The following is a 25,199-nucleotide window of genomic DNA, read 5'->3' as shown; positions in this document are numbered from 1 at the left end:
TATATGTTCCTCCGCAGTCTTCAAAGAGTAGGTCCTATGGAGGGACGGGATGCAGTTTTACAAAAGGGAAGTTAAAAAAAATGCACCCCAAACCAGCCAGCCACATTTACATCAGTTTCTTCCCTTTGGGGGGTGTGGGGGGGGAGCAGCTGCTCTTAGCAGCATCAGAGGCTGTGGCAGGGGAAGAGCCAGTGCCATCAATCAATTTGCTAAGTGGAGACAAGAAGCATGTGCCGTGGAGCAGAAAGGTCCCTGGCTCTGTGGAGTTGATGGAGAGAAGGAATGTGATTGGTTTCTTAAGGGGCAGGCAGAGGGGCGATGTGTAATTTTGCCTCCCCTCACTAAACATGCCTATCAGAGATAAATCAACACCTTAGATTACACATTATGCAAATGACAGTAGCAGTTTGGCACCTAATGTTGTCTCCAACTAGAGTTTAGATTCACTCCCACTGTTGTGCGTGAAAAGTGAAAATAAGCATGTCCCCCTTCCCCTCCTTGGCTTCCTTGTCCTTGAAATAGAGCTTCCTCTAAGCCCCACAGCTCAGAGGCTAAGCTACATGGCAGATGGCCATGTCTCCTTGCAGAGGTTATGAGCTCAAAACTCCCAGACTAGGAAATTAATTTAACAAAAACAAATATAGAGGCGCCAATGACCCTTGCAGATCATACAGTGTGGATCTCAGGGAAATTCAGTTCTTTAGACAAAATTCAGAAAGATCCTGACGATGTTTCAGCACCAGTGAGTCAGGTGAAAACCATACCCAAAGGTAGCTATTTCCTGATTTGCTCATTGAAAAGTGACACTGGAACAATGGAATAACTATGTGGGGTATAAAATTTTTGGTATCACCGTTGCAGTGGACATGTCTTAATCTGGGGAAAGGAAAGCTGAAAGTTCTGCAGAGTCTTCACATAAGTACTATAAAAGAGAATTGGTTTGACCATCTCCCACCAAGTCCCGGGGTAAAACTGGAAGATATGTGCTGAAATTATAGGAATAGCTAGTCTGTACGTGAAAAATGACATCTTTACATGAACTTGATCAGATCCTAGTACAAATTCCCAAGGGAAATTCTAAAAAGTCTCTTCCTATAGCTCCTAAGAAACATCTATATCTAAGATGCTGTCATTTATCCCTGGAGTAGAGGATTATCTTAAATCATCTCTTAAGACTACTTCCTACATTGAAATTTAAACTGTAAGGATGAAATCAGAGTTTTTAACCAAAGCAAGCTCAATGTTGGACTTCTATATCAGTGAAGGGTTGAATTCTGTGGTAGATTATTATCTAAAAATAAAACTTTACTGGACAAAATATGGTGTGTTGGTCTGCATTTCAAAAACATTCTCTAACACAGGTCAGAATTCAAAAATAAAGAAGAATCAGGTCAGGGCAATGGTATTCTTGTGGGTGACAGGATCTTTAAATCCACTCAGACTAAAAGGAGCCTCTATTTTGTATGTTTGCATGAAGGCTTAGTGCATGGACCTGTCTTCCGTGTAAACCTTCATGCCCCCAGTAGAAAACTAAACTTGAAGTCAAAAAATAGATGGCACCCAAACAAAGTCTAGATTTTTCTTTATAAAAAAGTCAGCCCTGTCTGAATAGTGGTCTTCCTAGAGTACATCTTTCATGGGAAAATGGAGAAAGACCAGCTTACCTTGGCTTATCTGTCCTTGAAAGGCACAGTGTGGTCTCTTTTCCAGAAGATAACAAGTCTCTTAATAGAATCAGAGACCCAAGTTTGAGCTTTAGATTCTGCTGGTTCTTTTACTTTGGTTACAAATGGTTAATCACCCTGCAGAGGTTCTCCTTGTAAGATGTTGCGATGATGTTTCTTTTTCTTTTCTTTTTTTTTTAAGATTTTATTTATTTATCCAACAGAGAGAGACACAGTGAGAGAGGGAACACAAGCTGGGGGAGTGGGAGAGGGAGAAGCAGACTTCCCGCGGAGCAGGGAGCCCGATGTGGGGCTCGATCCCAGGACCCTGAGATCATGACCTGAGCCAAAGACAGACGCTCAATGACTGAGCCACCCAGGCGCCCCTGCGATGATGTTTCTAAAAGCAATCATAAACGCACTGAAATCCTTTTCAGGCAAGCGAAGAAACTGCTGCTGCCTTACGTGGCTGTCCTGCAGTTCACTGGGAATCACAACTTGATAAACACACCTGTGTAATACTTAGAACCTCCTCGAATAGCTTTTTTTTAAGCATTTCTTTGAAAAGCTGCTCCACAATGTTACATTAGTTTCAGGTTTATAGCACAGTGCTTTAACAAATTCATATATTTGGCTACATTCACCACAAGTATAGCTACCCTCTGTCCTGATACGTTGCTATTTCTCAAATTAAAAAAAAAAAAAAAAAGATTTTTAAAATTTTTTTTGAAAAGCTATTCTGGAGCCATCTCCTCCATCCAGTGTTATAACATAATACGGATAGGCTCAAGGTGTTCCCCCATCAGAAAGAAGGTTGGCTTTTGTGGTTCATTCACATCTGACATTTGATCATTGTGAGCCATGTTCTTGTCTGAAGAGAGACCAAAAATTTGAGATAGTGCCTTTCTGTGCCTTTAGGATAAGAAAAACAATGGGATTAAGCCTCTAAACTGGCAAATTCCCCAAAGATATTGAGATGATATGGATACTCTTTCACATTCCCCACTTAGCAAACCTGGCCACAGTGGAATTGCCAGACTGGTCTGAACAGCTTCTGCGAATCGTACAAATGAAATGTATCAGCCATCTAATGAGGATCAAAGGCCTGTTCCAGCCTCCCCCTTTTCCTAACAAGGAGTGAGAAGCAATACCGGGCTGTTTTTTTGCCAGTAGCCACTGAAGCCCTGTTCCTAATTAGGAAAATTAAATGCCCCAGACAAAAATACAAAGAATCGAAATCATTACAGTAAGTACAGATTTTGAGATTCTCTATTTGCTGCCAAGAGAAAATCTCAGGGAAAAGGAAAAATACGGTAAACCACAGGAAATAAGGATGGAAGGCTAATAGATTTGTCATTTTAATGAGTATAATATGTTTCCATATTATACCATAATATGTTTCCTTTAAAATACAATTGCCTCTTGGGGTTTTTTGTTTTGTTTTGTTTTGTTCTGTTTTGTTGCTTATTTTTGCTTGAACACCAGAAACTGTTGACTTGGTCCAGGTTTTTGGACACTTGAATAGAATGTAGTTTGGCATAAATATTAAAGAAGCTGAAAAAAACAACCCGAATGAATTAAAATTTATTCTTTGAACGAAGCTATAAAAAGACGTATATCATTACAAAAGTTACTTCGCATACAGGGTAGTAGGAACTTGTTTTATCATGTCTTCTGTAGGGCAATAAAAGCCAGTGGCCAAAACAAAAACACTGAGTTCTCTCTAGTTCTTTAGATTGAAGCCTGAGTTGAAAGACCTGGAGGAAAGCAGTAACCACATTTCAGTAGCCCATGTCGTTGCCCAGCAAGTGAAACGCCGCTGCCTGGGCCGTATGGCGCCAGCAAATCTTCCCTACATCTGTCTACACTGAGCAGTGCACCTTCACAACATCTCATACATATTTTTGTGTCATTTATTTCATGACTTACGCACTATATTAAAATAAACCCCAGGTGACTACAGACTGGACTTTGACTCCTTAGAGGACGATATGTCATTGAACCTTCTACCCCAAAGACTTAGCACAGTGCCTGCCCGTAAGAGAGAAAATTAATAATAGTATCCTAATTCATAATAAAATACATTAAAATATTTAAATATATGTATGATTTTCTTCAAATATTAAAATTAGCAATAGCATTTATGAAGCACTAATATGTGCCCAGACTGTTAGTGAGTGCTTTCCTGATATTTATTCCATTTCATTTTCATGAATCTGAAGTAGGCACATTTTTCCTGTCTTCTAGCTGAGGAAATGATTGCAGAGCAGTGATACAGCGAGTGAATGGCAGAATGTGAACTTGAGTTGTCTGACTACACGATCTATAGTTTTAATACTTCCCAATACTGCCTGCTGGTACAAGTCCCTTAACCAAATGCCTTTTCAAAATATTAATGAAATCCAAACCCTTGGCAATTAAAAAATTAAAGTTTGTAGCTGCAAATTTTCACAATTGACACATAGAGATAGCCAATGTACTTCTAGTCCAAGTTGACTTCCTTTATATGATATATTACTTCAAGGTGCTTCACAGGAAGCGCAGCTAGGATGAAAGATAACCAAGACCTCATCCACACAACAGAGCATGGAGCTCCACTTAGACCAGGGAGATCCAGCCCACGAGGCTCCCTTATGTCATACCTGACCTGACGCCCAGAACTTTGATGGAGAATCTCCAGATAGCTATCCTCAATACTTGATAGTTCAAATCATGATTGGAATTGGCTCATCAAACAGACTACCAGGTCGTGCTAATTTCAACCTCTTAATAACTCCCTAATTGTGCTGATGATACTATGTATTATGTAAATGATATGGACATTCATTATAGAATAAGCTTTGGGATAAATAATCTGGAAGACTTCAAACAAAACATGGAACTGTTTCATGCTGCCATCGTAAAGGCCTCCAGATGCTATACTATTCCTATCCCAAGAGCCAGAAGGGTTGACTTAGTACTGTTCTGTGGATTTGACCCATAAACTGCAGGTTTCGATTGCTTGTATTGTTCCTCTGAAATATTAGTGGCCCGGGAATAAGTAGTAGTTGCAGATTAATGAGCGAGGTTGGGAAGTTATGGCTGTCAGCAGCACTGTGAGTATGATTTCAGGGACTCCAGGCAGCAGATTATTGTTGGTACCTCTATTCTCTGACAGTGCAATTGAGACATGTGAAGTTTCTAGGACAAGGCTTACAAAACCAAGAACACTGTCATCTGTTCTAATATTCACATCACTGGAGTCTCTGAGAATGCTAACAGAATAAACTTGGGAAATGCAGGAAGTCTGTTAGACTAAATATCCGACGGTGGAGGGATTATTACATAAATAAAATACGTTGTAATTGAAAATAAAGTGAGGGTAGGTAATGGTATGCAAAGGTGTTGATGATGCTAAAAAAATAACACATGAAAATGTCATTAAAACATGATCCTATATTTATAATTAAAAAAATATATGATGCAAATAAAGATCTGCATCTACTTGTCAATAGTCCTTGTATCTACTTGATAGGATTATGGGTGGTTTTTATTTTCTTCTTTTTGTTTACTTTGATCCTCTAAAAATCTGTCTTGAGTATGTACCTTTTTTTTTTTTTTTTTGGTCTTGAGTATGTATCTTTTTTGTACTACTAAAATAAAAGTTTTCTCAAAAGCAATATAGCCTTAAAATACACTGTCAGAAAAGTTAGGAAAATTAAGAGTTACAAGATACGAGGCTTACAATAATTTTTTTAAAAATAGATACTCTAATAGGATTATGCTCACCCCATAAAGTACTCAAAAGTCTGTGACCAATCTGCCTTTCTTTAGACCCTTTTTTTAAGAAACAAAAATACAGTAACAGTTATGTGACGACAGTCATTTACAATTCCAAAAGGGCAGTCACGGAACGTCTTAACTGTCCAATAGCACACAGCATCTCGAACTGTGTTGCTAAGAAGCATTTGGTAAAATCAAAATTCAGCATGCCATTTTATGTCTGTCTTGAGATTCTCAAAGGAATAGATCATATTAAAGGCTCTGAGCAGTCCTGCAGTAAATTAATGTGTAAACTTCATTTAACCCAGTGTTTCTGCCTATTAGCATCTCACCACCCAAAGTAATAAGTATATTGGAATACGGTCTGGTGACAAGGCAGCACTTTGAAAAACTTCTTCTTTCATACCCCATGAATACATTACTCCTATTGGGCATTACTTATTTGCTTAGGTTTCTGACCCAAGTGGAAGATAAATAATAATCCTGATTTCTGACAATTGCCCCAGGAGCCATGCCCTAGAGCTCCCCAGGCACCCAGAAGCATTGGCACTTCTCTATTAGTCTTCTGGGACTGACATATACCTAGGAACTGCGGAGCTCATTATTACTATTGCACTTCATGCCTTGAAAATTTTTCAGTTATCAGAGGTTATTCTTTGCTCCATTCCTATTACCCAAAATGCATATTTTCCTCTTGAATCTGGCAACATATGACCACTGTAAACAATTTCCAAGCACACTAAAACCAACCTAATAATGGCTCTGAAGATAATGTCCTGGAAGGGCATTTTTAGCAGTGAAGTTATGCTGGCTCCAAACTTTTCAGTGTTTATACTCTTATCAGTAGGTTGGAAGTGACATGAGGTGAAGCATCTAGTTAGAGGATTTCATAGAACACAGTACGGTAGCTATTGCAAATAATGACGGTGACTGTAGTAACCCAAGGTGAAAAGCACTATTTGCATCACTTTATCACCCCTTAGAGATCCAATTTACACATGTTACTGCTGTAACTGGACAAGATGGATGTAATCACAAATGACCCACCACAACAGCAAGCCAGATAATTTATAAAAAATTGGTTCAGAAAGACATTCAGGAAAGAACAATTCAAGGATTTGACAGTTGACAACTTGTGAAAATTTTTGAAAAATATTCACCCCAGAAAAGGTTTAGATTCTATATTATGTTTTCTGAATTTCTCTTTTATTAATGCCAGGCTAATTGTGTGTGTGTGTGTATTGTCATTCACAGAAATTATATCTTTTTTCCAGAAAATTTATTTTTAATCTAGAACCATTACAACAAAGTCATGAGTTCAGGAATTCAATCAGAGGCAGAAATTTGCCTAGAATGGCATAGTGAAAAGGGCCAGGCATAAGAGAAGATATCATACACTCAGACTACACAACACCTTTTGGTGTATCTTTCTAGCACATCACATAAATGCTTGCTCTGGAATACAGTCCACTTATCTATGATATCTCAGCTCTCAAGAGCCTGCAACAAGGGCTCTTGTTGATGTCATCTTATTGGATAACTGTTGATGGCTATCTGTCTGGAAGCCATTCACTCAACAGTTATTCATTCATCAACTACAGTATTTCCTGCACCATGCTGTTATCCTTGGCATAGTGATAAAGATAGAAATAATAATAAGAGTAATAAAAATAGTGATAAAGTCAGAGAAAATCTTTGTCCTTATAGAGGTTACAGTTTATCAAATAAGACACAGTTAAAAACAATGAGGAAACCAGCCTAGTGATTGAGGGGTCTTTCCATAGGACATAAAGAAACAATCAACCCAAAATGCAATCAGTGGTAAAGTTATGAAAGTATATTGAAAATGAAGAAATGATGAAGATGTGGTGGAGAAAAAATAAATCATGAGCAATGACTCCCTCTGCATACTTAATTTCAGCTACATTCTATCAAGAATCCAACACTCTGCCATACCGGATGGCTCGCTATTCTCCAAGTAAATCAATTTAACACCTTTGTTTCTTTGCAAACGTTTTTCTCTTACCATTGAATGTTTCTTCCCCACAACCAATTTTTCTCCTATTGAGATTTCTCTATTCATTTTTTAAAATTTGAGATCCAAGTGAAATTTGTGTCTTCCATGAATGTAACCCAATCATCCATATCAAGAATTAACTATATCATAGTTACCATATACCATAAGTCTAATTATTCCTTGTTTCTTCCCACATAGATTATAGTTAATATAACTATAAGCTCCTTAAAGGAAGGGAATTTGCATTTTAGTTTGTGTATTTAATATAACATATATAAATTTTAATCATGGGATTATCAAATATTATGAATGAGTAAATGCAAACAAAAGCACAGTGGTTCCTTTCAGTAATCCTCCTTCCCAGGGGCTTCTGGGTGGCTCAGTCAGTTAAGCATCTGACTCTTGGTTTTGGCTCATGTCATGATCTCAAGGTCATGAGATCGAGCCCTGCAGTGGGCTCCGCGCTCAGGGAGAGTCTGCTTGATATTCTCTCTCTCCCTCTTCCTCTGCTCCTCCCCACCCTGTGTGCATTCACATTCTCTCTCTCTCTCAAATAAATAAAGAAATCTTAAAAAAAAAAAAAAGTAATCCTCCCTCCCAAAGGGGGGAAAAAGAAAGAATGGAGAATAATGAATTGTCAGCATGTCTTCAGACTTAGGAGTAAGCACATGTATGATACCATGTGTAATTATACAGGTAAAATTAACACATCACAAAAAAGAACCAAATGCATTTTTAGCAATTTTTGAGAGTGTATTTATGGCGGCCTATTTTTAAACGAAGGCTGAATGGTTTTCAATTAATTCACCTAGAAGAAAGGTGCACAAGGGTTTCCTGAAAGGGATAATCAGTTGTCATCCAGGGCATCTTGTCCTAAGCAAGATCACAACAAGAGGGCCATGTGACATCCAGCCAAAAGACACATGCCATACATTTTTAGACAGCATTGAGAGAGAAAATAGAGTTTTTAAATATGACCCTCAATTCAAAAGGCTGCTCCTTACATGGGCAATGCTATACAGCATTTCCCAAGATGAGTATAGCAGGGACACATTCATTTTATGGTGGTAGGTAGTTCACCTAAGCAATGCTTAAATGTCCAGCAATTTATAAGCCACTTTAAAGCTTACCATGTATCTCACAACCAGCCTGAAAATTAGATTATCATCATTTCATTTTATACCTCAAGAAGTAGAGAGCATGGTATGGTTTGGGGTTCTTAGTTACAAAAAAACAGAAGCCGCTTTACCAGGTAAAAGAGAAGGGAATTTATGGAAAGGCATTAGGTAGCTCATGGAATTTCTGGGAGGCAAGACCCACATGTGGTTCTAACCAGCCAGAGCAGCTTGGCCATGAACGGCACAGCCCAAATGGAGCTTGACAATTCTTTAGAGCTGTTTTAGGGGGCACAACATTGCTTCCACTGCCTCTCCTCACACCTCTGATGTCACATTTGGAGAATGGAAATTCTATCACAGCCGTTCGAGAAAAACCAGACACTTTTGTCCCTCCATGCGCTTTCCAGTCCATCCAAATCACTGGAAAGAAGCTTCTATCTTATGTTGCTCAGCCCTGTATCTATGTCTTGCCCCGAGGCATCTGATTGCTAGAAACTGGGTCCTATGCCTTTATCCAAGTTGTAAAGAGACCTGAGAAATTTAGTTTTGGACTTCAGCTTCTTTTACAACTGGCCCATTTCCTGGAAGAAAAGCTAAAGGGGAATTGGAAGAGAAATAGATTGGACTAGCTAAACTACCAAATCTGCCCTAAAAGGAGAATTTACTTGACTACAGTCACATAGCTGGTAAGTGGCAGAGCCTCAGATGCCAAGTTATACACTCTTCCCAAGATAAAATGACTGCTTCATTATGGCAGAGATGAGTGCCTCATCTGACCTTCAAAGCTCAATTAAAATATCCCTTAAGATCAACTGTTTCCTTCTGACCTAGAATTGTCTGAGCTTTAAACACCATTATTGGTAGGGTTTTCTAGATATCTTAATATCGTGAAGGGAGTAGCCTTATGAATGGAGCTGTATCCTTCATCCTTTCTCAGGTTCTCATTAAAAAACAATAACTATGCATTTACATTAGGGAACTAAGGATCTCAGGGCCAGAAAGACCCTTGAGCCATGGTGAGATGCACAGCAGCCGTGAGTCCATTTTCCCTACCTTCACATTATTCCACAGAAGTAGGAAAAACAAAAATTTTTAAGATGACTGCATGTAAAAAGTGAAATGTAGGAGATGGCGTATAGACCCACACATTACAGTTTAACAGATTCGTGTTCACATCCAGGTTGTTGGGTTTTTTTTTTTAAGATTTATTTGATTTAGAGAGAGAGCATGCATGGGAGCAGGGGAGAGGGACACGGGGGGCAGGGACAGAGGCAGAGGGAGAGAGAGTGGAAGCAGACTCCCCCTAAGCACGGGGCCTGACTCAGGGCTCACTCCCACGACCCTGAGACCATGACCTGAGCAGAAATCAAGAGTCCAAGGCTTAACCGACCAAGGCACCCAGGGGCCCCCACATCCAGGTTTAATTACTCACTAGCTGTGTGACACTGGGCCAAGTTGCTTACTCTTTGGGCCTCAGTTTCCTCTTTTGTATAATGGGAACAAGGATACCTATTTCTTATAATTGTTAGTAAGACTATACGTAAATTATGGAGAACATTGTAAGTGTGAGTAAGGCAGAGAAGCAATGATGTGTCCTCTAAATACATAAATTATATATACAAATAGTTATTTGTAAGGCATTTTATATAGTCCTAGCAAATAGTATTGGTTAAATAGAAACTATTGCTTAAAATATTATTTCAAAATAATTAATATCATAATCTTGATTTAACAAATTTGAAAAATGAAATGCTATGCTAATCTACCCAGTCATAAAAATGGTTACACTTTTTTTTTTAGGCAATCCAGAATATTGATTTATTTCCTCTCCCCTCAGCCTCACATCCTAGAAGTCAATCTTTTTCCCCAAGAACCTCCTGAAGGCCCCTTTCATGTCCTTATTCCATAGGCTGTAGACGAGGAGATGAGGGGGTTCATCATGGGAGTGGTTACACTTTTGACTGAAGAGATATGATAGTGAATAATGACAAATGAGATTTTCTTCCTCTAATTTCTGAGATACATTTGTATGGCTCATGTGTTTTAAAAAAAAAAAAAAGTCTATTTCCTTTCACAACTGACCTGTTTCCAATTATACTTAGAGACCTTTCCTAAATTCTACCTTTATAGAATTCAAACTGTCTGATGGTTTTCAAATAATATAAGAAGGGAAAGGGAAAGCAAATAGCTTGATATCTCTTTAAAAAGTCACCTGTACCATCTGTCTAGGACTTACTGGAAAAATGACTATTAAAATGCAGTCTTAAAAAAAAAAATAGCCTCCGAATTTCATGGAAACTCATCTCTAATGGGCCAAGTAAAAACGTGCTTTGAATGGGACTTTACAACATTTTAACAGTTTCAGAAACACCCTGAAATCTCCAGTATAAGGAAGAATAAAACTCTTACATGTGTAGGTGAACAAAAAGCACAAAATCATTTTTTACCTTTTGTTGTCTTTAACAAAACCTGTCCTCTATGACTGTTAAGTTTGTCTATGATACAAACTTCTTAACTTAAGAAATTGAACTCAAACACGTGTTCTGAAGTCTATTTTCTACAGGAAAAAGAAAAAGCAGGAAACAGAAGGAAGGCAAATACCTCTCTGCTTTGGTACAAACTTACATCTATACCCCATCTGAGAGAGAGAACCGTGCTGAAAATGGGAAGGGATGTCAAGTTCATCGGTCTCTGACCCACCTTTCTGGTGAACGCTGCTAGAAAGCTGACAGCAAATGCCTTTTTCTAGAGAGCAAGTTCCCCATGCTAACGAGACTGGAGGGAGGGCTGAGTCCCGGTGTGGAAAATAGGAAGAGCAGGCAAAGGACGGGTGAAGAGAAAAAAGCACAAAGACCACCAGAAATGTGAGCAGAGAAACATGAGGAGTGAAGTAAGGAGGAATCCTAGGCAAGAGTTGGAAGAAAAGAGTGACTAAGTGTGTCAGGGAAGGTCTCAAGGCTTTGCTCAGAATGGTGTCACATGCCATGTGGATAGATTGCAAGAGTTAAATAGGTGAGGAAATGGAGAAAAGCATGAGAGAGCACTTATTTAGGGGCTCTGGATATGAAATGAAAGAGAAAAATATGACAATAATTGAAAGTGATGCCAGGGTCAAGAGGTTTTGTTATTGTTATTCTCGTCATTTTTCTAAGCCCTTCTAGAGACAAAAAAGCCAATGGAATGGAAAGACTGGAAATGCCAAATACTGCAGAGAAGAGCCCTTCGTCAAGTGGGTTGAGAAATCATGGACTGGTGCAGAATTTCTGATCAGTGAAAGTTAATGCAATTTTGAAACTAAGAGAAATTTTTAAGGAGGAAAATATTTCCAAAGAAACTTCATGGCAGAACTACAACTTGATTCTTTTTCTGTTGTCAATCCTGTGCTTTGTCCAGAGAAGCAATATCTCTTTGACAAGAGACCTTACCCCACAAAATCTAAAGGCTCAGGAGTAAGAATAAAGATGGCAGATGATTGTGGACAGCTGATGCAGTGGGGAAAGGAGAATGGTGAATTGACACAGGAATGAGAATTGAACCTCAGAGGCACTGGGGGAGATTAATCTTGAGCCCTGCCCATGGAATCCAAGTGAGAGGAGTCCAGTGTAGCCTCAAACAGATTCAAGAGCTACGTAAGGTGGATTGTGGTGAAGAGTTCAAGGCGCCAGTAGGATGAACACTGGCAGGCTGGGTCTCTAACCGTTGGGGAAATAAGAATCTTTAGCAAAAAGGAAGTTGTAAAAAGAAGGGAAGGTATAGAAAAGGGAAATCTCTAGTACCAAATAGCATCTGGTGAAGTGAAGCTGAGCAAGAGTTTGGTAAATAGCTTGTGGGAAGCGATGCTGGGATTGAAAAAGGTAAGGACTGTGAAGACCCAATATGGGTGACTGAGGATGAGAATGGCAATCAAGGGCAGTATTTTTCACATGACTGGCCAGTAGGTACTAATTTAAGAAAATTATACCCAAAATCACAGATTTCAAAAGCAAAAGGGTGTGGTTAAAAAGCTACTCTGCCAAATAAAACTTCTTGTCACCCAGGCTTTCCTTTGGGTGAATTTCTAGAGCAATTCACAAAGCATTCTAATGCTGAAAATTGCAAAGTCCCTTAGCCAAGTGATGAAATGACCATATGCCTTGTAATATTACATTGTGGATAGGTTCTATTACAACCTAGCTAAGGTTCTATTACAACCTATGAAGGAAAAATGATAAATCTTGAATTGGCTTTGTCTTAAATATCTCTACAATTATCATGGGGTAGCCATTTCAGACTATCTTAGCATACATAGAATGTTAGTGATGACTATGTAAATGCTACTCAGAGGGCTATTTAAATCTGGTAGATTTTTGATATTCTAAAGTTATATTTGAAAAAAATCTAATTCTTCATCACATTAGTGCTAATAATAATCATAATATTTCCTCTAGCTTGTGTACCCCTTTTCCACAGAAGTACAAGACCTCTTAATATACACATTATAAGATGCAATTGAACCTTCTTATGAAAACAGTCAACTGCCAAGCTTTTTTCCCCCTTTTTGAGTATCAGCCAAGTAAGAAAACTGCTTTTCCACCAGTTAGTCAAGATGCATTGACTGACTATTGCTCGTGAAACATTTTATAGGCGATCCTCTCTGGATTTGTCTTTTATTTGTCATGTTTATATTAATAATGACAATACTCTTCATTCATGTAACAGTATTTAGCTTCCAGAGCATTTTCAAATACAGTATCTTATTTGATCCATACTGACCCTGCAAAGTATGTCCAGATGTTATCATTCTCATTTTATAGATGGGGAAACAAAGGTAGAGGGATGCACAGAGTCCAGAGTGGATGACTAAACATCTGAAGGTTGAATCCAGCTCTTCTGGTGCCATAAGATTGACTGCCTACAAGATAATTTCCATGACAGCAGCTACACAAAATTATTTTTGGCTATTATGTATTCTGATAAACTGATACTGCATAAAGGGGCATTTGAGTTAGAAAAGGAAACAAAAGGAAAATAAGAATTGCAAGTTCTTTTCCATATGATGTTATCAGTTCCCTCATGGTACTATCATTCTTTGAAATATGACCTAAAATATTACCTCTCTGGGATGGGCTAAGAAACATCTCCTTAGACATTGTAAATTTTAGATAGCAATACACTAACATCTTTCTGGTTTCTAACAATATCCATTTATATCGGCTTCCCCTCCCCAAAATAACAGGCGAAATGAATACTCCTTTTTGGTATTGCAGAGCTCATCATTTTTAAATTCTCCCAGCTGCTGTTTATATGAGTAGGATGTCTTTCCTCTCCTCCTCTTCCACATCTGTAATAAAACATCCTGGTGTTTCTTTCCCAGCAGAGAAGCCCTACCCAAGGTCCAACCACATTGCCAGGCTCCCAGTCTCCTAAAATTAAATAAGTGATGGCTCTGCCCATCTTTAAAAAATGTGTCTCATATAAGGCCGTCAAGGCACCATATCCATCACTGTGAAGGAAGCCAAGCATTTATTTAAAATAATGAGACATCCTCATTTTCATTTTTCCCTGAGAGGATTGTAGCAATGTTTAAAAATTCTCTGAATTCTAGAACTAGGGCAACACATTGATTTGAAGAAAGCTATAATCTTCTCCTCTAATTTGAAGTGCACTTTTTCTGCAATGAAATGGAGTGTAGCTTTCAGAATAGCAAGAGCCCTAAGCCCACACAAAGACATCCTCATCCTGACCACTCCTCTTTCAAGTTGGCCCCGTTCTTCTGAGTGCAGGAATTTATAAAGACCTTTTCAATAAATTTCAAGGTATATTGAACTAAAAGGAGAAAGGTTCAAATAATCTCTTCCAGCTTTGGGAGGGAAATGATTTCGACTGCCAAAAGATGATGAATATTACCTTTTGCTTTCTGCCACGTCCTTGTTGCAAATGATCTGTTGGGCGAGTTCAATTATGGGGTCTCCGAAAGGATTCATGATTAATTTTTTTAAAGGAACAAATTAGCTCTTGGTCTTTCTGAGGCAGAGGAGTCAGAACACTTACTTCTATGAACATTCAGGGATTTCGACGTCTGTGGGCACAGTGCCTTCCACAGCCAAGGAGGCTTACTTCAAAGAAAGGCTAGGAGAGAAAGCCAGCCCTCTGCGATTTGGAGAGATAATAAGTTAGCAAGCTGTATAACATAATGGTTTATGAAATTCTTCCTTCAAGGACCATTATCTAGTGTTAATAGTGCTTTATTTCTTCCTCTCCTGTGCTTATTTAGAGCATAATTATAAGAGCGAGAGGAAGGGAGGGAGTTGGGCATCAAGATAACCATTTGCCAAATTAATGCAGCCGAGTAGAATCTCTGGCCTTTGGGGCTCGTTTATCAATTAGTTCTGTTGCGGTCTGAGTTCTTGTATTTCCCCACAGAATGAAGATTCTTTGATTTCCCTCATACGCCAGCTCTGAGGAAAGTCACTTGAGATCAAAACATTTCTCAGACAGGATCTCTTTTCCCCTCCCCAGTATCATGATGGGCTGTATGGCCAGCTTCTCATCCATTTCAAGAGCTTTTCATAAACACGAGTGGTTAGCCCTTTCTCTCCCTGCCTTCTCGTTTCTTTATTTTTTTTTCCTGAATTTCTGTCTTCCTTTTATTCCTCTCTTTTAACTGGTTGAAATTGGGTTGATTTTTTCCAACGGGTTTCTCTTTTGGACCATGTTTTAAAGTGACTACATGGATTTTAATGTTCAAACCACTTTCGTAGTACCATATGGTCTCTGAATATTCAAAATTGGTACTGAATGATAGGAATGCTGGTAGTTTGAGGTGACACTGGAGAATTGTCCTTATTCTCCAGAAACCAAGTCAGTTTCTTGGGAATTGTTGACCCCAACTTTCTGGGAAAGGTGCCACCGTCCTGGCTTCATTTTCCCAACTAATTATGGGTCGATTTTTTGTGTGTGTAGAGGGGAGTACCTCAAAGGAAAGAGAAAGCAGCAGAAGCACAGGACCGTTTAAAACTATGCCACATTCTTTGTGTCGTCTTATTAAAAAAATGAACTAGCTTTTTCTTTAACCTAAAAATAAGCCAAACTTTGTGTCCCTTTACACATTCATGTTTCATTCTTCTTTGAATGCTAATTACAAATTTTTCATCCTTTAAAAGTTGGTTTACCAAAACCCAAGACTTTACCTGCTCGAATCAAGAAAATAAAATGTGAAGAAACGAAGTCTTGTGGAGCCAAGTATTTCATTCTGTTGCTATCTGAAAGATAGTTATGAAGTTGTGTCTCCCCCACAAAAACCAGACATGTTGAAGTCTTAATGCCCAATACTTCAGAATGTGACCTTCTTTGGAAATAGGGTCTTTACAGAGGTAATCAAATTAAAATGAGGTCATTAGGGTAGGCCCTAATCTAATATGACTGGTGTCCTTACAAAAAGGGAAAACTGGAACACACAGACACCCATAGGGAAATGAAAATGCTGTGTAAAGTTGGAGACAGAGATCTAGTTAGTGTATCTATAAATCAGGAGTGCCAGCAAATCACCAGAAGTTAGGAGAAAAGTATGGAACAGATTCTTGGTCATAGCTCTCAGAAGGAACCGCCCCACCGACATCTTCTCAGACTTCTAGCCTTGAGAATTTGTGAAACAATACGAGGAACAACAGGTGTTAGTGAGGATGTGGAGAAAGGGGAACCCTTTTGCACTATTGGTGGGAATGCAAGCTGGTGCAGCCACTCTGGAAAACAGTGTGGAGGTGCCTCAAAAAGTTCAAAAAACAGAACTACCATATGATCCAGCAATTGCACTACTGGGTATTTACCCACAGGATAGAAAAATACAGATTTGGAGGGATATATGCACCCTGATACTTATAACAGCATTATCAACACTAGCCAAACTATGGAGAGAGCCCAAATGTCCATCGACAGATGAATGGATAAGGAAGATGTTTTACACACACACACAAATATTACTCAGCCATCAAAAAGAATGAAATCTTGCCATTTGCAATGACATGGATGGAGCTAGAGTGTATTATGCTAAATGAAATAAGTCAGTCAGAGAAAGACTAATACTACATAATCTCACTCACATGTAGAAAGAAAACAGATGAATATATGGGAAGGGGAAAAGAAAAAAAGGAGAGGGGCACCTGGGTGGCTCAGCCATTGAGCGTCTGCCTTCGGCTAGGGTCATGGTCCCGGGGTCCTGGGATCGAGCCCCACAGGGAGCCCGCTTCTCCCTCTCGCACTCCCCCTGCTTGTGTTCCTGTTCTCGCTATCTCTCTCTCTCTCTCTCTGTCAAAATAAATAAATAAAATCTCTTTTTTAAAAAAAAGAAAGAAAAAAATGAGAGAGGGAAACAAGCCATAAGAGACTCTTTTTTTTTTTTTTTAAGATTTTATTTATTTATTTATTTGAAAGAGAGAGAGACAGCGAGAGAGGCAACACAAGCAGGGGGAGTGGGAGAAGGAGAAGCAGGCTTCCCGCTGAGTAGGGAGCCCGATGCGGGGCTCGATCCCAGGACCCTGGGATCATGACCTGAGCCAAAGGCAGACACTTAATGACTGAGCCACCCAGGCACCCCGCCACAAGAGACTCTTAACAATAGAGAACAAACTGAGGGCTGATGGAGGGGATGGGCTAAATGGGTGAGGGGGATTAAGGAGGGCACTTGTTATGGTGAGCACTGGGTGTTGTGTGTAAGTGAGGAATCACTGAGTTCTACTCCACAAACCAATATGGCACTATTTGTTAACTACCTAAAATTTAATTTTAAAAAAAGAATTATGAAACAATAAATTTACCCAACTTATGGGACTTTGTTATGGCCACCTTAGCAAACTAATACATATAACCTACTAATACAAATAACCTGCATCTCTAGAAGCTGAGGGCATTTGAACGAGTGGGCAAAAAGGCCACCACTGGGAAACATGAAGCCAAGAAGATCCAAAAGACAAGAGAGGAGCAGAGATTAAAAACCAAAAGGATTCTCCTAATGAAGCAGTAATCCCAAACAGCCAAGCAAAGAGCCAAAATGTTAGTAAAAAACTCAATTACCAGACTGGAGATCACAAGGCTTTTTATTCTCAGCTCAAATGTCACCCCTTCAGAGAATGACCAATTCATCTAAAGTTGCTCCCCTCCCACCTCTACTCAGTCTTTATCCCATTGCCCAACTTACTTACATCACTTATCGCTACCTGAAACTAATTTTGTATTCATTTATCATGAGTTTATTTTCTGCCTACATTTCCTAGAAAGTAAGCCCCCATCTGTCTTACCAGTTGTAGAACAGCGCCTGGCATCTCTAACAGGTGTTCAGTACGTCTCTGATGAACAAATGAAGTAGATTTGGAAATCCAAGGGAAATCAGAACTCAGGGATATTATATTCCTTGTGACACCAGGGAGTGGAAGGGGCCTGTGCAGCCTCGCCCATGGGTGCAGGGAAGCTGGAATGACTGCCACGCCATCTCAGTGGCAACCAAGACGTAGGCACTCAGTACTGACTTGTACTTGCCGGAACCATGACGGAGAAGGACATGAGCTTGACACCCCAAACTATGCACAGTTTGCCCAAGAGATTCTACCCACTTGCTGCTGGACTGATTTCTGGCCATACAAGAGAAGAATTTTGGCAAATTTAGGAGCTTTTTAAAAAGTAAATTACTCAAAATAACAGATTATCCAATGTGATTTCTAGGAGAAACATGTGCTCCTTAAATTGAAAATTCTGCCCCATTAACTTCCTGAAAGGTGATGGTGGATAGCTACTGACGGGTTCTGTGAATGAGGTAATCTGTGATACAGCAAGGCCTCTGGGGAGGAAATCTTTCAAGTGTTAGAGGCGAATGTTTCTATTTAGAGGGATTTGAATTTAATGGATGACAAGTTAATATGTCATCAGCATCTGTGGTTGTAGTAGGGCTGCTAAAAGGAATGACAAATGCTCTGTGTGCAAGTTTGTATTTTAATACATTAACATGTCTGTTAAACAGGACTTCTTTAAATTTCATGAAACTAAGAGAACCCTCCAGAGGATTCTGCTTTGTGACATTCAGCTCCTTCTCTAGAACTTTTCAGCTGTCATTTTCTTTGCTTTTTAGTGGACTTTTGCCTTTGTGTTTTCCAGGAAGAAAACAGAATTCTCTAGCAGGCAATCTCTACAGTGTATTCGCTAGACCAAAAAACTGACCGCAATCCTACATATTTAGAAGAATCGATTGACATGTGTGCCCTGGACCCCAAATCATGAACTGATCAACTGACATAATCCCCCCATCCCCATTAGAACCTGTTCTTTATATCATAATACTATCTGCCTGTATAGCAATATTTCCCTCTGAGAAACTCCAAGGATTGGTGATGATCATTAATAGCTATAATGTTGTCGAGATAATGTAGATGTTATTTTTGCCCTTATTTTATACGTAAGGCTACTGAGGCACAGAAAGCCACATAGCAAGTTCGGATTGTTCAAGGAGTGAAACATGGACATCTTGCTCAACACTAACTACTTCAACCAACATACATAAAATCATGCTTTAGAGTTAAATGCAGCCTGCTACTACTCTCTATTCTCTTTACTTACATTGCTATTTCTGTTCCAGAGGCCTATTTTTGTGTTTGCCTGGCCACCTGAGAAATCTATTTTGTTATAAGCAAACAGGATGCTTTTTAGTGCCCCTCGCTGTAGGTGCGCATTATCGTTAGCCACTCTTCAGATTCTAGGCTGGTTCTTTTTCCCATTTCAAATCCTCTGTTTTTTGGGGGTTTTTTTTGTTTTTTTTTGTTTTTTTAAGATTTTATTTATTTATTTGAGAGAGAGAGAACGAGAGACAGAGAGCATGAGAGGGAGGAGGGTCAGAGGGAGAAGCAGACTCCCCGCTGAGCAGGGAGCCCGATGCAGGACTCGATCCCGGGACTCCAGGACCATGACCTGAGCCGAAGGCAGTCGCTTAACCAACTGAGCCACCCAGGCGCCCCAGTCAAATCCTCTGTTTTTATTGGTGATCACTTGCATTTCCTGGTGCCCAGGATGTAACAATACTGTGCTTACTTTTGTCCTTGTGTCTGAAAAAAATCAGTAGAAAGAGTGATTCTTTCAGTGTGTGAGTGTGAGTACATGTGTGTGTTTCGAGACTTCAGAGAAAGGGAACTGCAAAGTGTTTCTGAAGCTTTCAACAGCTGTAGCTCTCCACCCCCTCTCCCCCCGTCCCAGTTTTCATGTGCTCTTTGCAAGTCATCATTTTCTGATGATCAAGGATCCCCATAGAACTGGTGTCATGCAGTGTGTAACAAACCAGAATGAACTAGGCAAAAATTCCAGCCATGGACACACATCTAAGAAAATAAATGTGTGGATCACTGGGAGAAGAGCAGCATGCATTCCTCCCTGCCACCCTGGCTCTCCCGTGCAAGATTTTGCCTATTGTCCTAACGGGCCTCAGGAAGCTTGAGATGACTACTCACTTAGTCACCCACTAGCTGCGTGATCTTGAGACAGTACCTCTCTTGTAACAACGTAAGGAATGAAGCTCTATAAAATACAGGGCATGGAGCGCATAGCCCAGTATCTGGTGTACTACATGCTTTTTAAAATGAGACCTATCGGGGTGCCTGGGTGGCTCAGTCATTAGATGTCTGCCTTTGGCTCAGGTCATGATCCCAGGGGTCCTGGGGTCGAGCCCCGCATCAGGCTCTCTGTTCAGCAGGAGGCCTGCTTCTCCCTCTCCCCCTCCCCCTGTTTGTGTTCCCTCTCTCACTGTGTCTCTCTCTGTCAAATAAATAAATAAAATCTTTAAAAAATAAAATAAAATGAGATAAATAAATAAAGACCTACAATAACAATGAAAAGAAGTGTCATGTTCATTAGCTAAGAGAGAATGCTCATTCTTCTGTGAAAAGTGTTCTTAAATACATAAACTTTATTCATGCTCTCACCTATTTCTCTATTTCTCCCTCTTTTAGCTCTTTCTAAATCTCCCAAGTACCTGTTATTTATGGAGTCCCTTCCCCCAGAAAATCACACAGAAAAGTATCAGAGAAAACAAATTGTCACTTATTCCCTTGGGGCATAGAACTATGGGAAAAAGAAATACCTAATATGGAAAAATAAATGGCTGTTGAAATCAGTGGGCAGGATCTGGTGAAGGTAAAATCCTCCCTTGCACCCTTTAGGTTGCAGAGATGGGCGACAAGCTACTCAGCTCAGTTTCTTAGCACCACTCACCATCTGACCCCTGTTTATCTCGAGAGCCTGAAACTTCACCATCACCACCCTCCTCCCCGGCACCCTGTCCTCTTCCCTTCCTCCAGGATTTGCAGACCAGGCACACACCGTGCTTCTCACTTCATATCTTTGAGTTTCCTCTGCCTCAAATGTCTGGTCCTCATCCAGATAATTCATACTTGCCCTTGAAGACTCAGCTTAGATAACGTTTGCATGGCATCTTCCCCGAGGCAACCTCGTTGTTTCAGTCCAGGATGGGGTGGAGGAGTATGATTCACATCACAGTCTCTGGGAATGGCGCCTTGTGGAGATGCCGTGTGCAGTCTGCTCGACTGTGCCTGGTCTGCACACACCCTGTCCACCAGCCCACCTCTCCTGTGTCCTCTAGTAGCCTCGTGAGGAAATTTTTTGTCTCTCTGTTTTAATCGTTTACAGGAAGTCTTTCCTCCTAGACCACGTGTTCCTTGAGGAGGAGTATGGGCTCTACTTCCGTTTTTCCAATACCTCACAGGCACTCATGTGAGTAGTGGCTCAAGAAGAGAGCTTGAGAGGTGCCTTTTCCAGTGACTATTTTTGGTATACCAGCTTAGTAATAGATGACTCACAGTTTAGTAGGAAACTGTGAAAAGTAACAAGGGCTCTAGGATGACAACAGCAGGCTTATAAGAATCAGATACTAGCCTGGAACAATGACGGAGAAAGTTTGGTTTGAGACTCAACTCACACTCCTTTGGCATTCAGTTGGAGCTGCCGTCTGTATATCCCAAGTTGAGAAGCCCTTTTCTAAACTCTATTGCTGGCTTCTCACTTCGTTTCGCTTGCTATTTAAAGTTTCAAAGCTTGCTGCACATCACGTCCTTTATATCAGCTATGGTGCACCTTAGAGCGGACATTTCCTTCAGGAGCCAAGGATACTGGAGCTTCTATTTAGAGAGTACTTATTATGGGTTGGATGAAGCCCTGCCTATGCCTAGAGTCATGCTGCTTGAAGCCTTTCTAATATTCATTTAGTTAGAACCGTAACCACACTGAGTTATTGCTGGTCTCATATGGATCATATATTCACAGGCAGCTCTTGGCTTTGACAAGAGGATGTGTGTTATCTCTGCTATTGCCCATCATGTCTTTTCATTTCATTATGAATATTGTGCTTGGAAGCCTGATTTTCAATCTATAATCCCAGTTAAATTCTTTCAACACAGTCTGTCCATTTAAGGGCATAGTTTTCTTTGAAGCAGACCTTGTTGAAGTCAATATCCATGATCTGCTATCTCTGTCTTCCAGGGCCACCACATTTTGCTCTAACTGGGAAGGAAAAGACAATTTTTAACATGAATGAACTTTGTAGCCTGGCATATATTTTTTTACTGGCATGAGAGCAGCTCAAGTTCTAGAAAGAATTAGAGTTCCGAAGGACAACTTTTTAATGTGAACCAATTAAAGTGTTCTTTCCATCTTCACTGGGTCTGTGGCTCCAAGCTCAATTGCGTCTCTTATTATACTGCTGCTGTGTTTACTGACAAGTGTCACTACATAAACAGAATTGAAAGGGGCCAGCATAATTTCATCAAGGGAACATCAGGGTGAATTGCTGAAAAGCACAACACGTGACACCATTTAGATCAACTCGAAAATGAATGCCGCCAGCTGTCTGAAAGGCCCTTTGGGTGATGGTGTCCATGCCTGAGGGTGAGGCTCTTCTTCATGTGAAGCCTCCTAGGAAACTGAGAATTAGGGACCAACATTCATGAGAGCCGAAGTTAGGAAAAAGTGAGGAAAAGTAAGGAATTACTTGTAAGTCAGAGCCCAGGGAGACCGTTTGAGCAGATTTTCCAGTGGTCATGCACACGTTTTCAAATACAGGGCTAGAGAAAGCAGAGGGATGTTGAGAACCAACTACTTCATCAGAATCGAGCCAACAAATACTCAGGCTTAGAAGTGTGGGAATGAGATAGGAGGCCCTGTGTGAGGCTCTCCTGCTTGAAAGAAGACTTCAGTGTCAGAAGGTTTTTAACAGCGAAGAGGTCCTTTTGTGAAGAGGGGAAAAGTCTTTTTTAATTACTAATGTTCCGTTTACTTCATGTTCCCCTAGAGCCTATAATCTAATACTTGTTAATTGGGTATGAATATACATAAATAACCTCTATCCAGGGGAGGAAAGGGAGGAGGTGGTGTCAGGAAGTTTTCAGTAGTGGTGGCAATGAATGATTACGTTTACGATTTGAGTCATCATGGGTAATTCTAACACCCTTATTATGTTTATTTGAGGATGTGAGGTGACTAAATAAATCTGAACGACAACTGTACTTTATTGATTTTGCAGAGTTAAGAGGAAGATTTATGAGACATGGAACTTTCCATCAGGTTTGGAAGAAAGTAAAGGGAACGCAGAGATGCCAGACCGCCACTAAGACCCATGGACAATCCCGCACTCACACTTCTCTGTCAAATTTTAAGATTTATTAGTAATATGCTGCCTTTGCAAGATGAAAACAAACTAATGCCAAGAAGGCATATTCTTCCATATTTGCAATAGACGTGCTCTCAAGACAATGGCTTCAAAGGTCTCCTGTCTCTATGTTTTGACAGTTGTGTGCTGGGCCAGTGCCCTCTGGTATCTGAGTATAACTCGTCCCACTTCTTCCTACACTGGCTCCAAGCCATTCAGCCACCTAACAGTTGCCAGGAAAAACTTCACCTTTGGCAACATAAGAACTCGACCTATAAACCCACATTCTTTTGAATTTCTTATAAATGAACCCAACAAATGTGAGAAAAACATTCCTTTCCTTGTTATCCTCATCAGCACCACCCACAAAGAATTTGACGCCCGCCAGGCAATCCGAGAGACGTGGGGGGATGAGAACAACTTCAAAGGGATCAAGATAGCCACTCTCTTCCTCCTGGGCAAGAACGCGGATCCTGTTCTGAATCAGATGGTGGAGCAAGAGAGCCAAATCTTCCACGACATTATCGTGGAGGACTTTATTGACTCCTACCATAACCTTACCCTCAAAACACTAATGGGAATGAGATGGGTGGCCACTTTTTGTTCAAAAGCCAAGTATGTCATGAAAACAGACAGTGACATTTTTGTAAACATGGACAACCTTATTTACAAACTACTAAAACCCTCCACCAAGCCAAGAAGAAGGTATTTTACTGGCTATGTCATCAATGGAGGGCCAATCCGGGACGTCCGCAGTAAGTGGTACATGCCCAGGGATTTGTACCCTGACAGTAACTACCCACCGTTTTGTTCGGGGACTGGCTATATCTTTTCAGCTGATGTGGCTGAACTCATTTATAAGACCTCACTCCATACAAGGCTGCTTCACCTTGAAGATGTCTATGTGGGACTGTGTCTTCGAAAACTGGGCATACATCCTTTCCAGAACAGTGGCTTCAATCACTGGAAAATGGCCTACAGTTTGTGTAGATATCGCCGCGTCATCACTGTGCATCAGATCTCTCCAGAAGAAATGCACAGAATCTGGAATGACATGTCAAGCAAGAAACATCTCAGATGTTAGGATTTTTACCGATGTAAATACATTCCTTTTCTTTTTTAAGAAATGGGGCCTAGGGTGTTGGTGTTTTATCGGTGTCACCAGGGGAAATGAACCAGTGTAGGGGTTTTGTAAAAAGCTTTTTTCTTCCCGCTCCTAGTTTCTTTCTTGGATTACCAATTTACAAGTGTTAGGCTCTGGGCATAGAAACAACACATGAGTTAGAAGGGCCAGATTTCATTCTCAGGTCCTGAGGCATTGCGTGTATCTCAAAAAGTAACATCCTAACAACTGCTAGGATTTACATACTCTGCATCTGAGATAAAAATCTGGTTCTGGGAAACTGAGACTTGAGGTAATGCCTTCATATCATCTCTGCAAAAATAAAAGTAAATAACTCTTTTTCAGAAATAATACACAGTCAGGAAGACACACCCGATGTGATTATTAATATTGTGTGTGCTGTTACATTGAATTTTTACATCTCTTGCCATGTAATGTGTACAGTATTTGCGGTTCCACCAAGACATGAACTTAGGCCTGGCAGGGAGGCTGCAGCTAAATAAATGGAAATTTAAATTTGAAAAGCAAATATTCTGTATGGTTGGAAGACAACTGTGCTTGCTCATCCGAGGATTAAACCTGGTCATTGGGTGGAATGTATATAAAATGCTACTTAACAAAATAAACAAGAGATTTGCCGGCGCGGGGCGGGGGGGGGGGGGGGGTTGTCTTTCAGAACAAACATTACCTGGTGCCTCCAAGGAGATTTTGCCAAATGTAATCTCACCTGCTTCCCTCCATACGGTGTTGCTAAGTGCATTTTACAGTTTCTGTCTCAGGAAGGCACATATGTAGAAGTAAGTTGATAGGAAGACAGAAAAACAATAAATTACACGGAGAAAAC

The 25,199-nt window shown here is 40.2% G+C and overlaps 1 protein-coding gene across 8 annotated transcripts in view; it reads left to right on the top strand.

Annotated features, from left to right (window-relative positions):
- Positions 1 to 24,996, top strand: part of B3GALT1 (beta-1,3-galactosyltransferase 1) — a 509,322-nt gene extending 484,326 nt beyond the window's left edge. For 7 of the 8 annotated variants that reach the window (XM_032408764.1, XM_032408785.1, XM_032408793.1 and 4 more), the window contains 2 exons: positions 21,219 to 21,302; positions 23,107 to 24,996. In XM_032408764.1, coding sequence (XP_032264655.1) covers positions 23,336 to 24,316 — 981 coding nt within the window. In that variant the 5' untranslated portion in view covers positions 21,219 to 21,302; positions 23,107 to 23,335 and the 3' untranslated portion in view covers positions 24,317 to 24,996. The remainder of the gene's footprint in view (positions 1 to 21,218; positions 21,303 to 23,106) is intronic. The other variant, XM_032408772.1, reaches the window with a different exon arrangement.
- The last annotated feature ends 203 nt before the right edge of the window (positions 24,997 to 25,199 follow it).

This window comes from Phoca vitulina, unplaced genomic scaffold, assembly GCF_004348235.1.
Source record: "Phoca vitulina isolate PV1807 unplaced genomic scaffold, GSC_HSeal_1.0 scaffold1, whole genome shotgun sequence".
NCBI classification, from domain to species: domain Eukaryota; kingdom Metazoa; phylum Chordata; class Mammalia; order Carnivora; family Phocidae; genus Phoca; species Phoca vitulina.
This window is presented reverse-complemented; position numbering and strand designations above follow the sequence as displayed.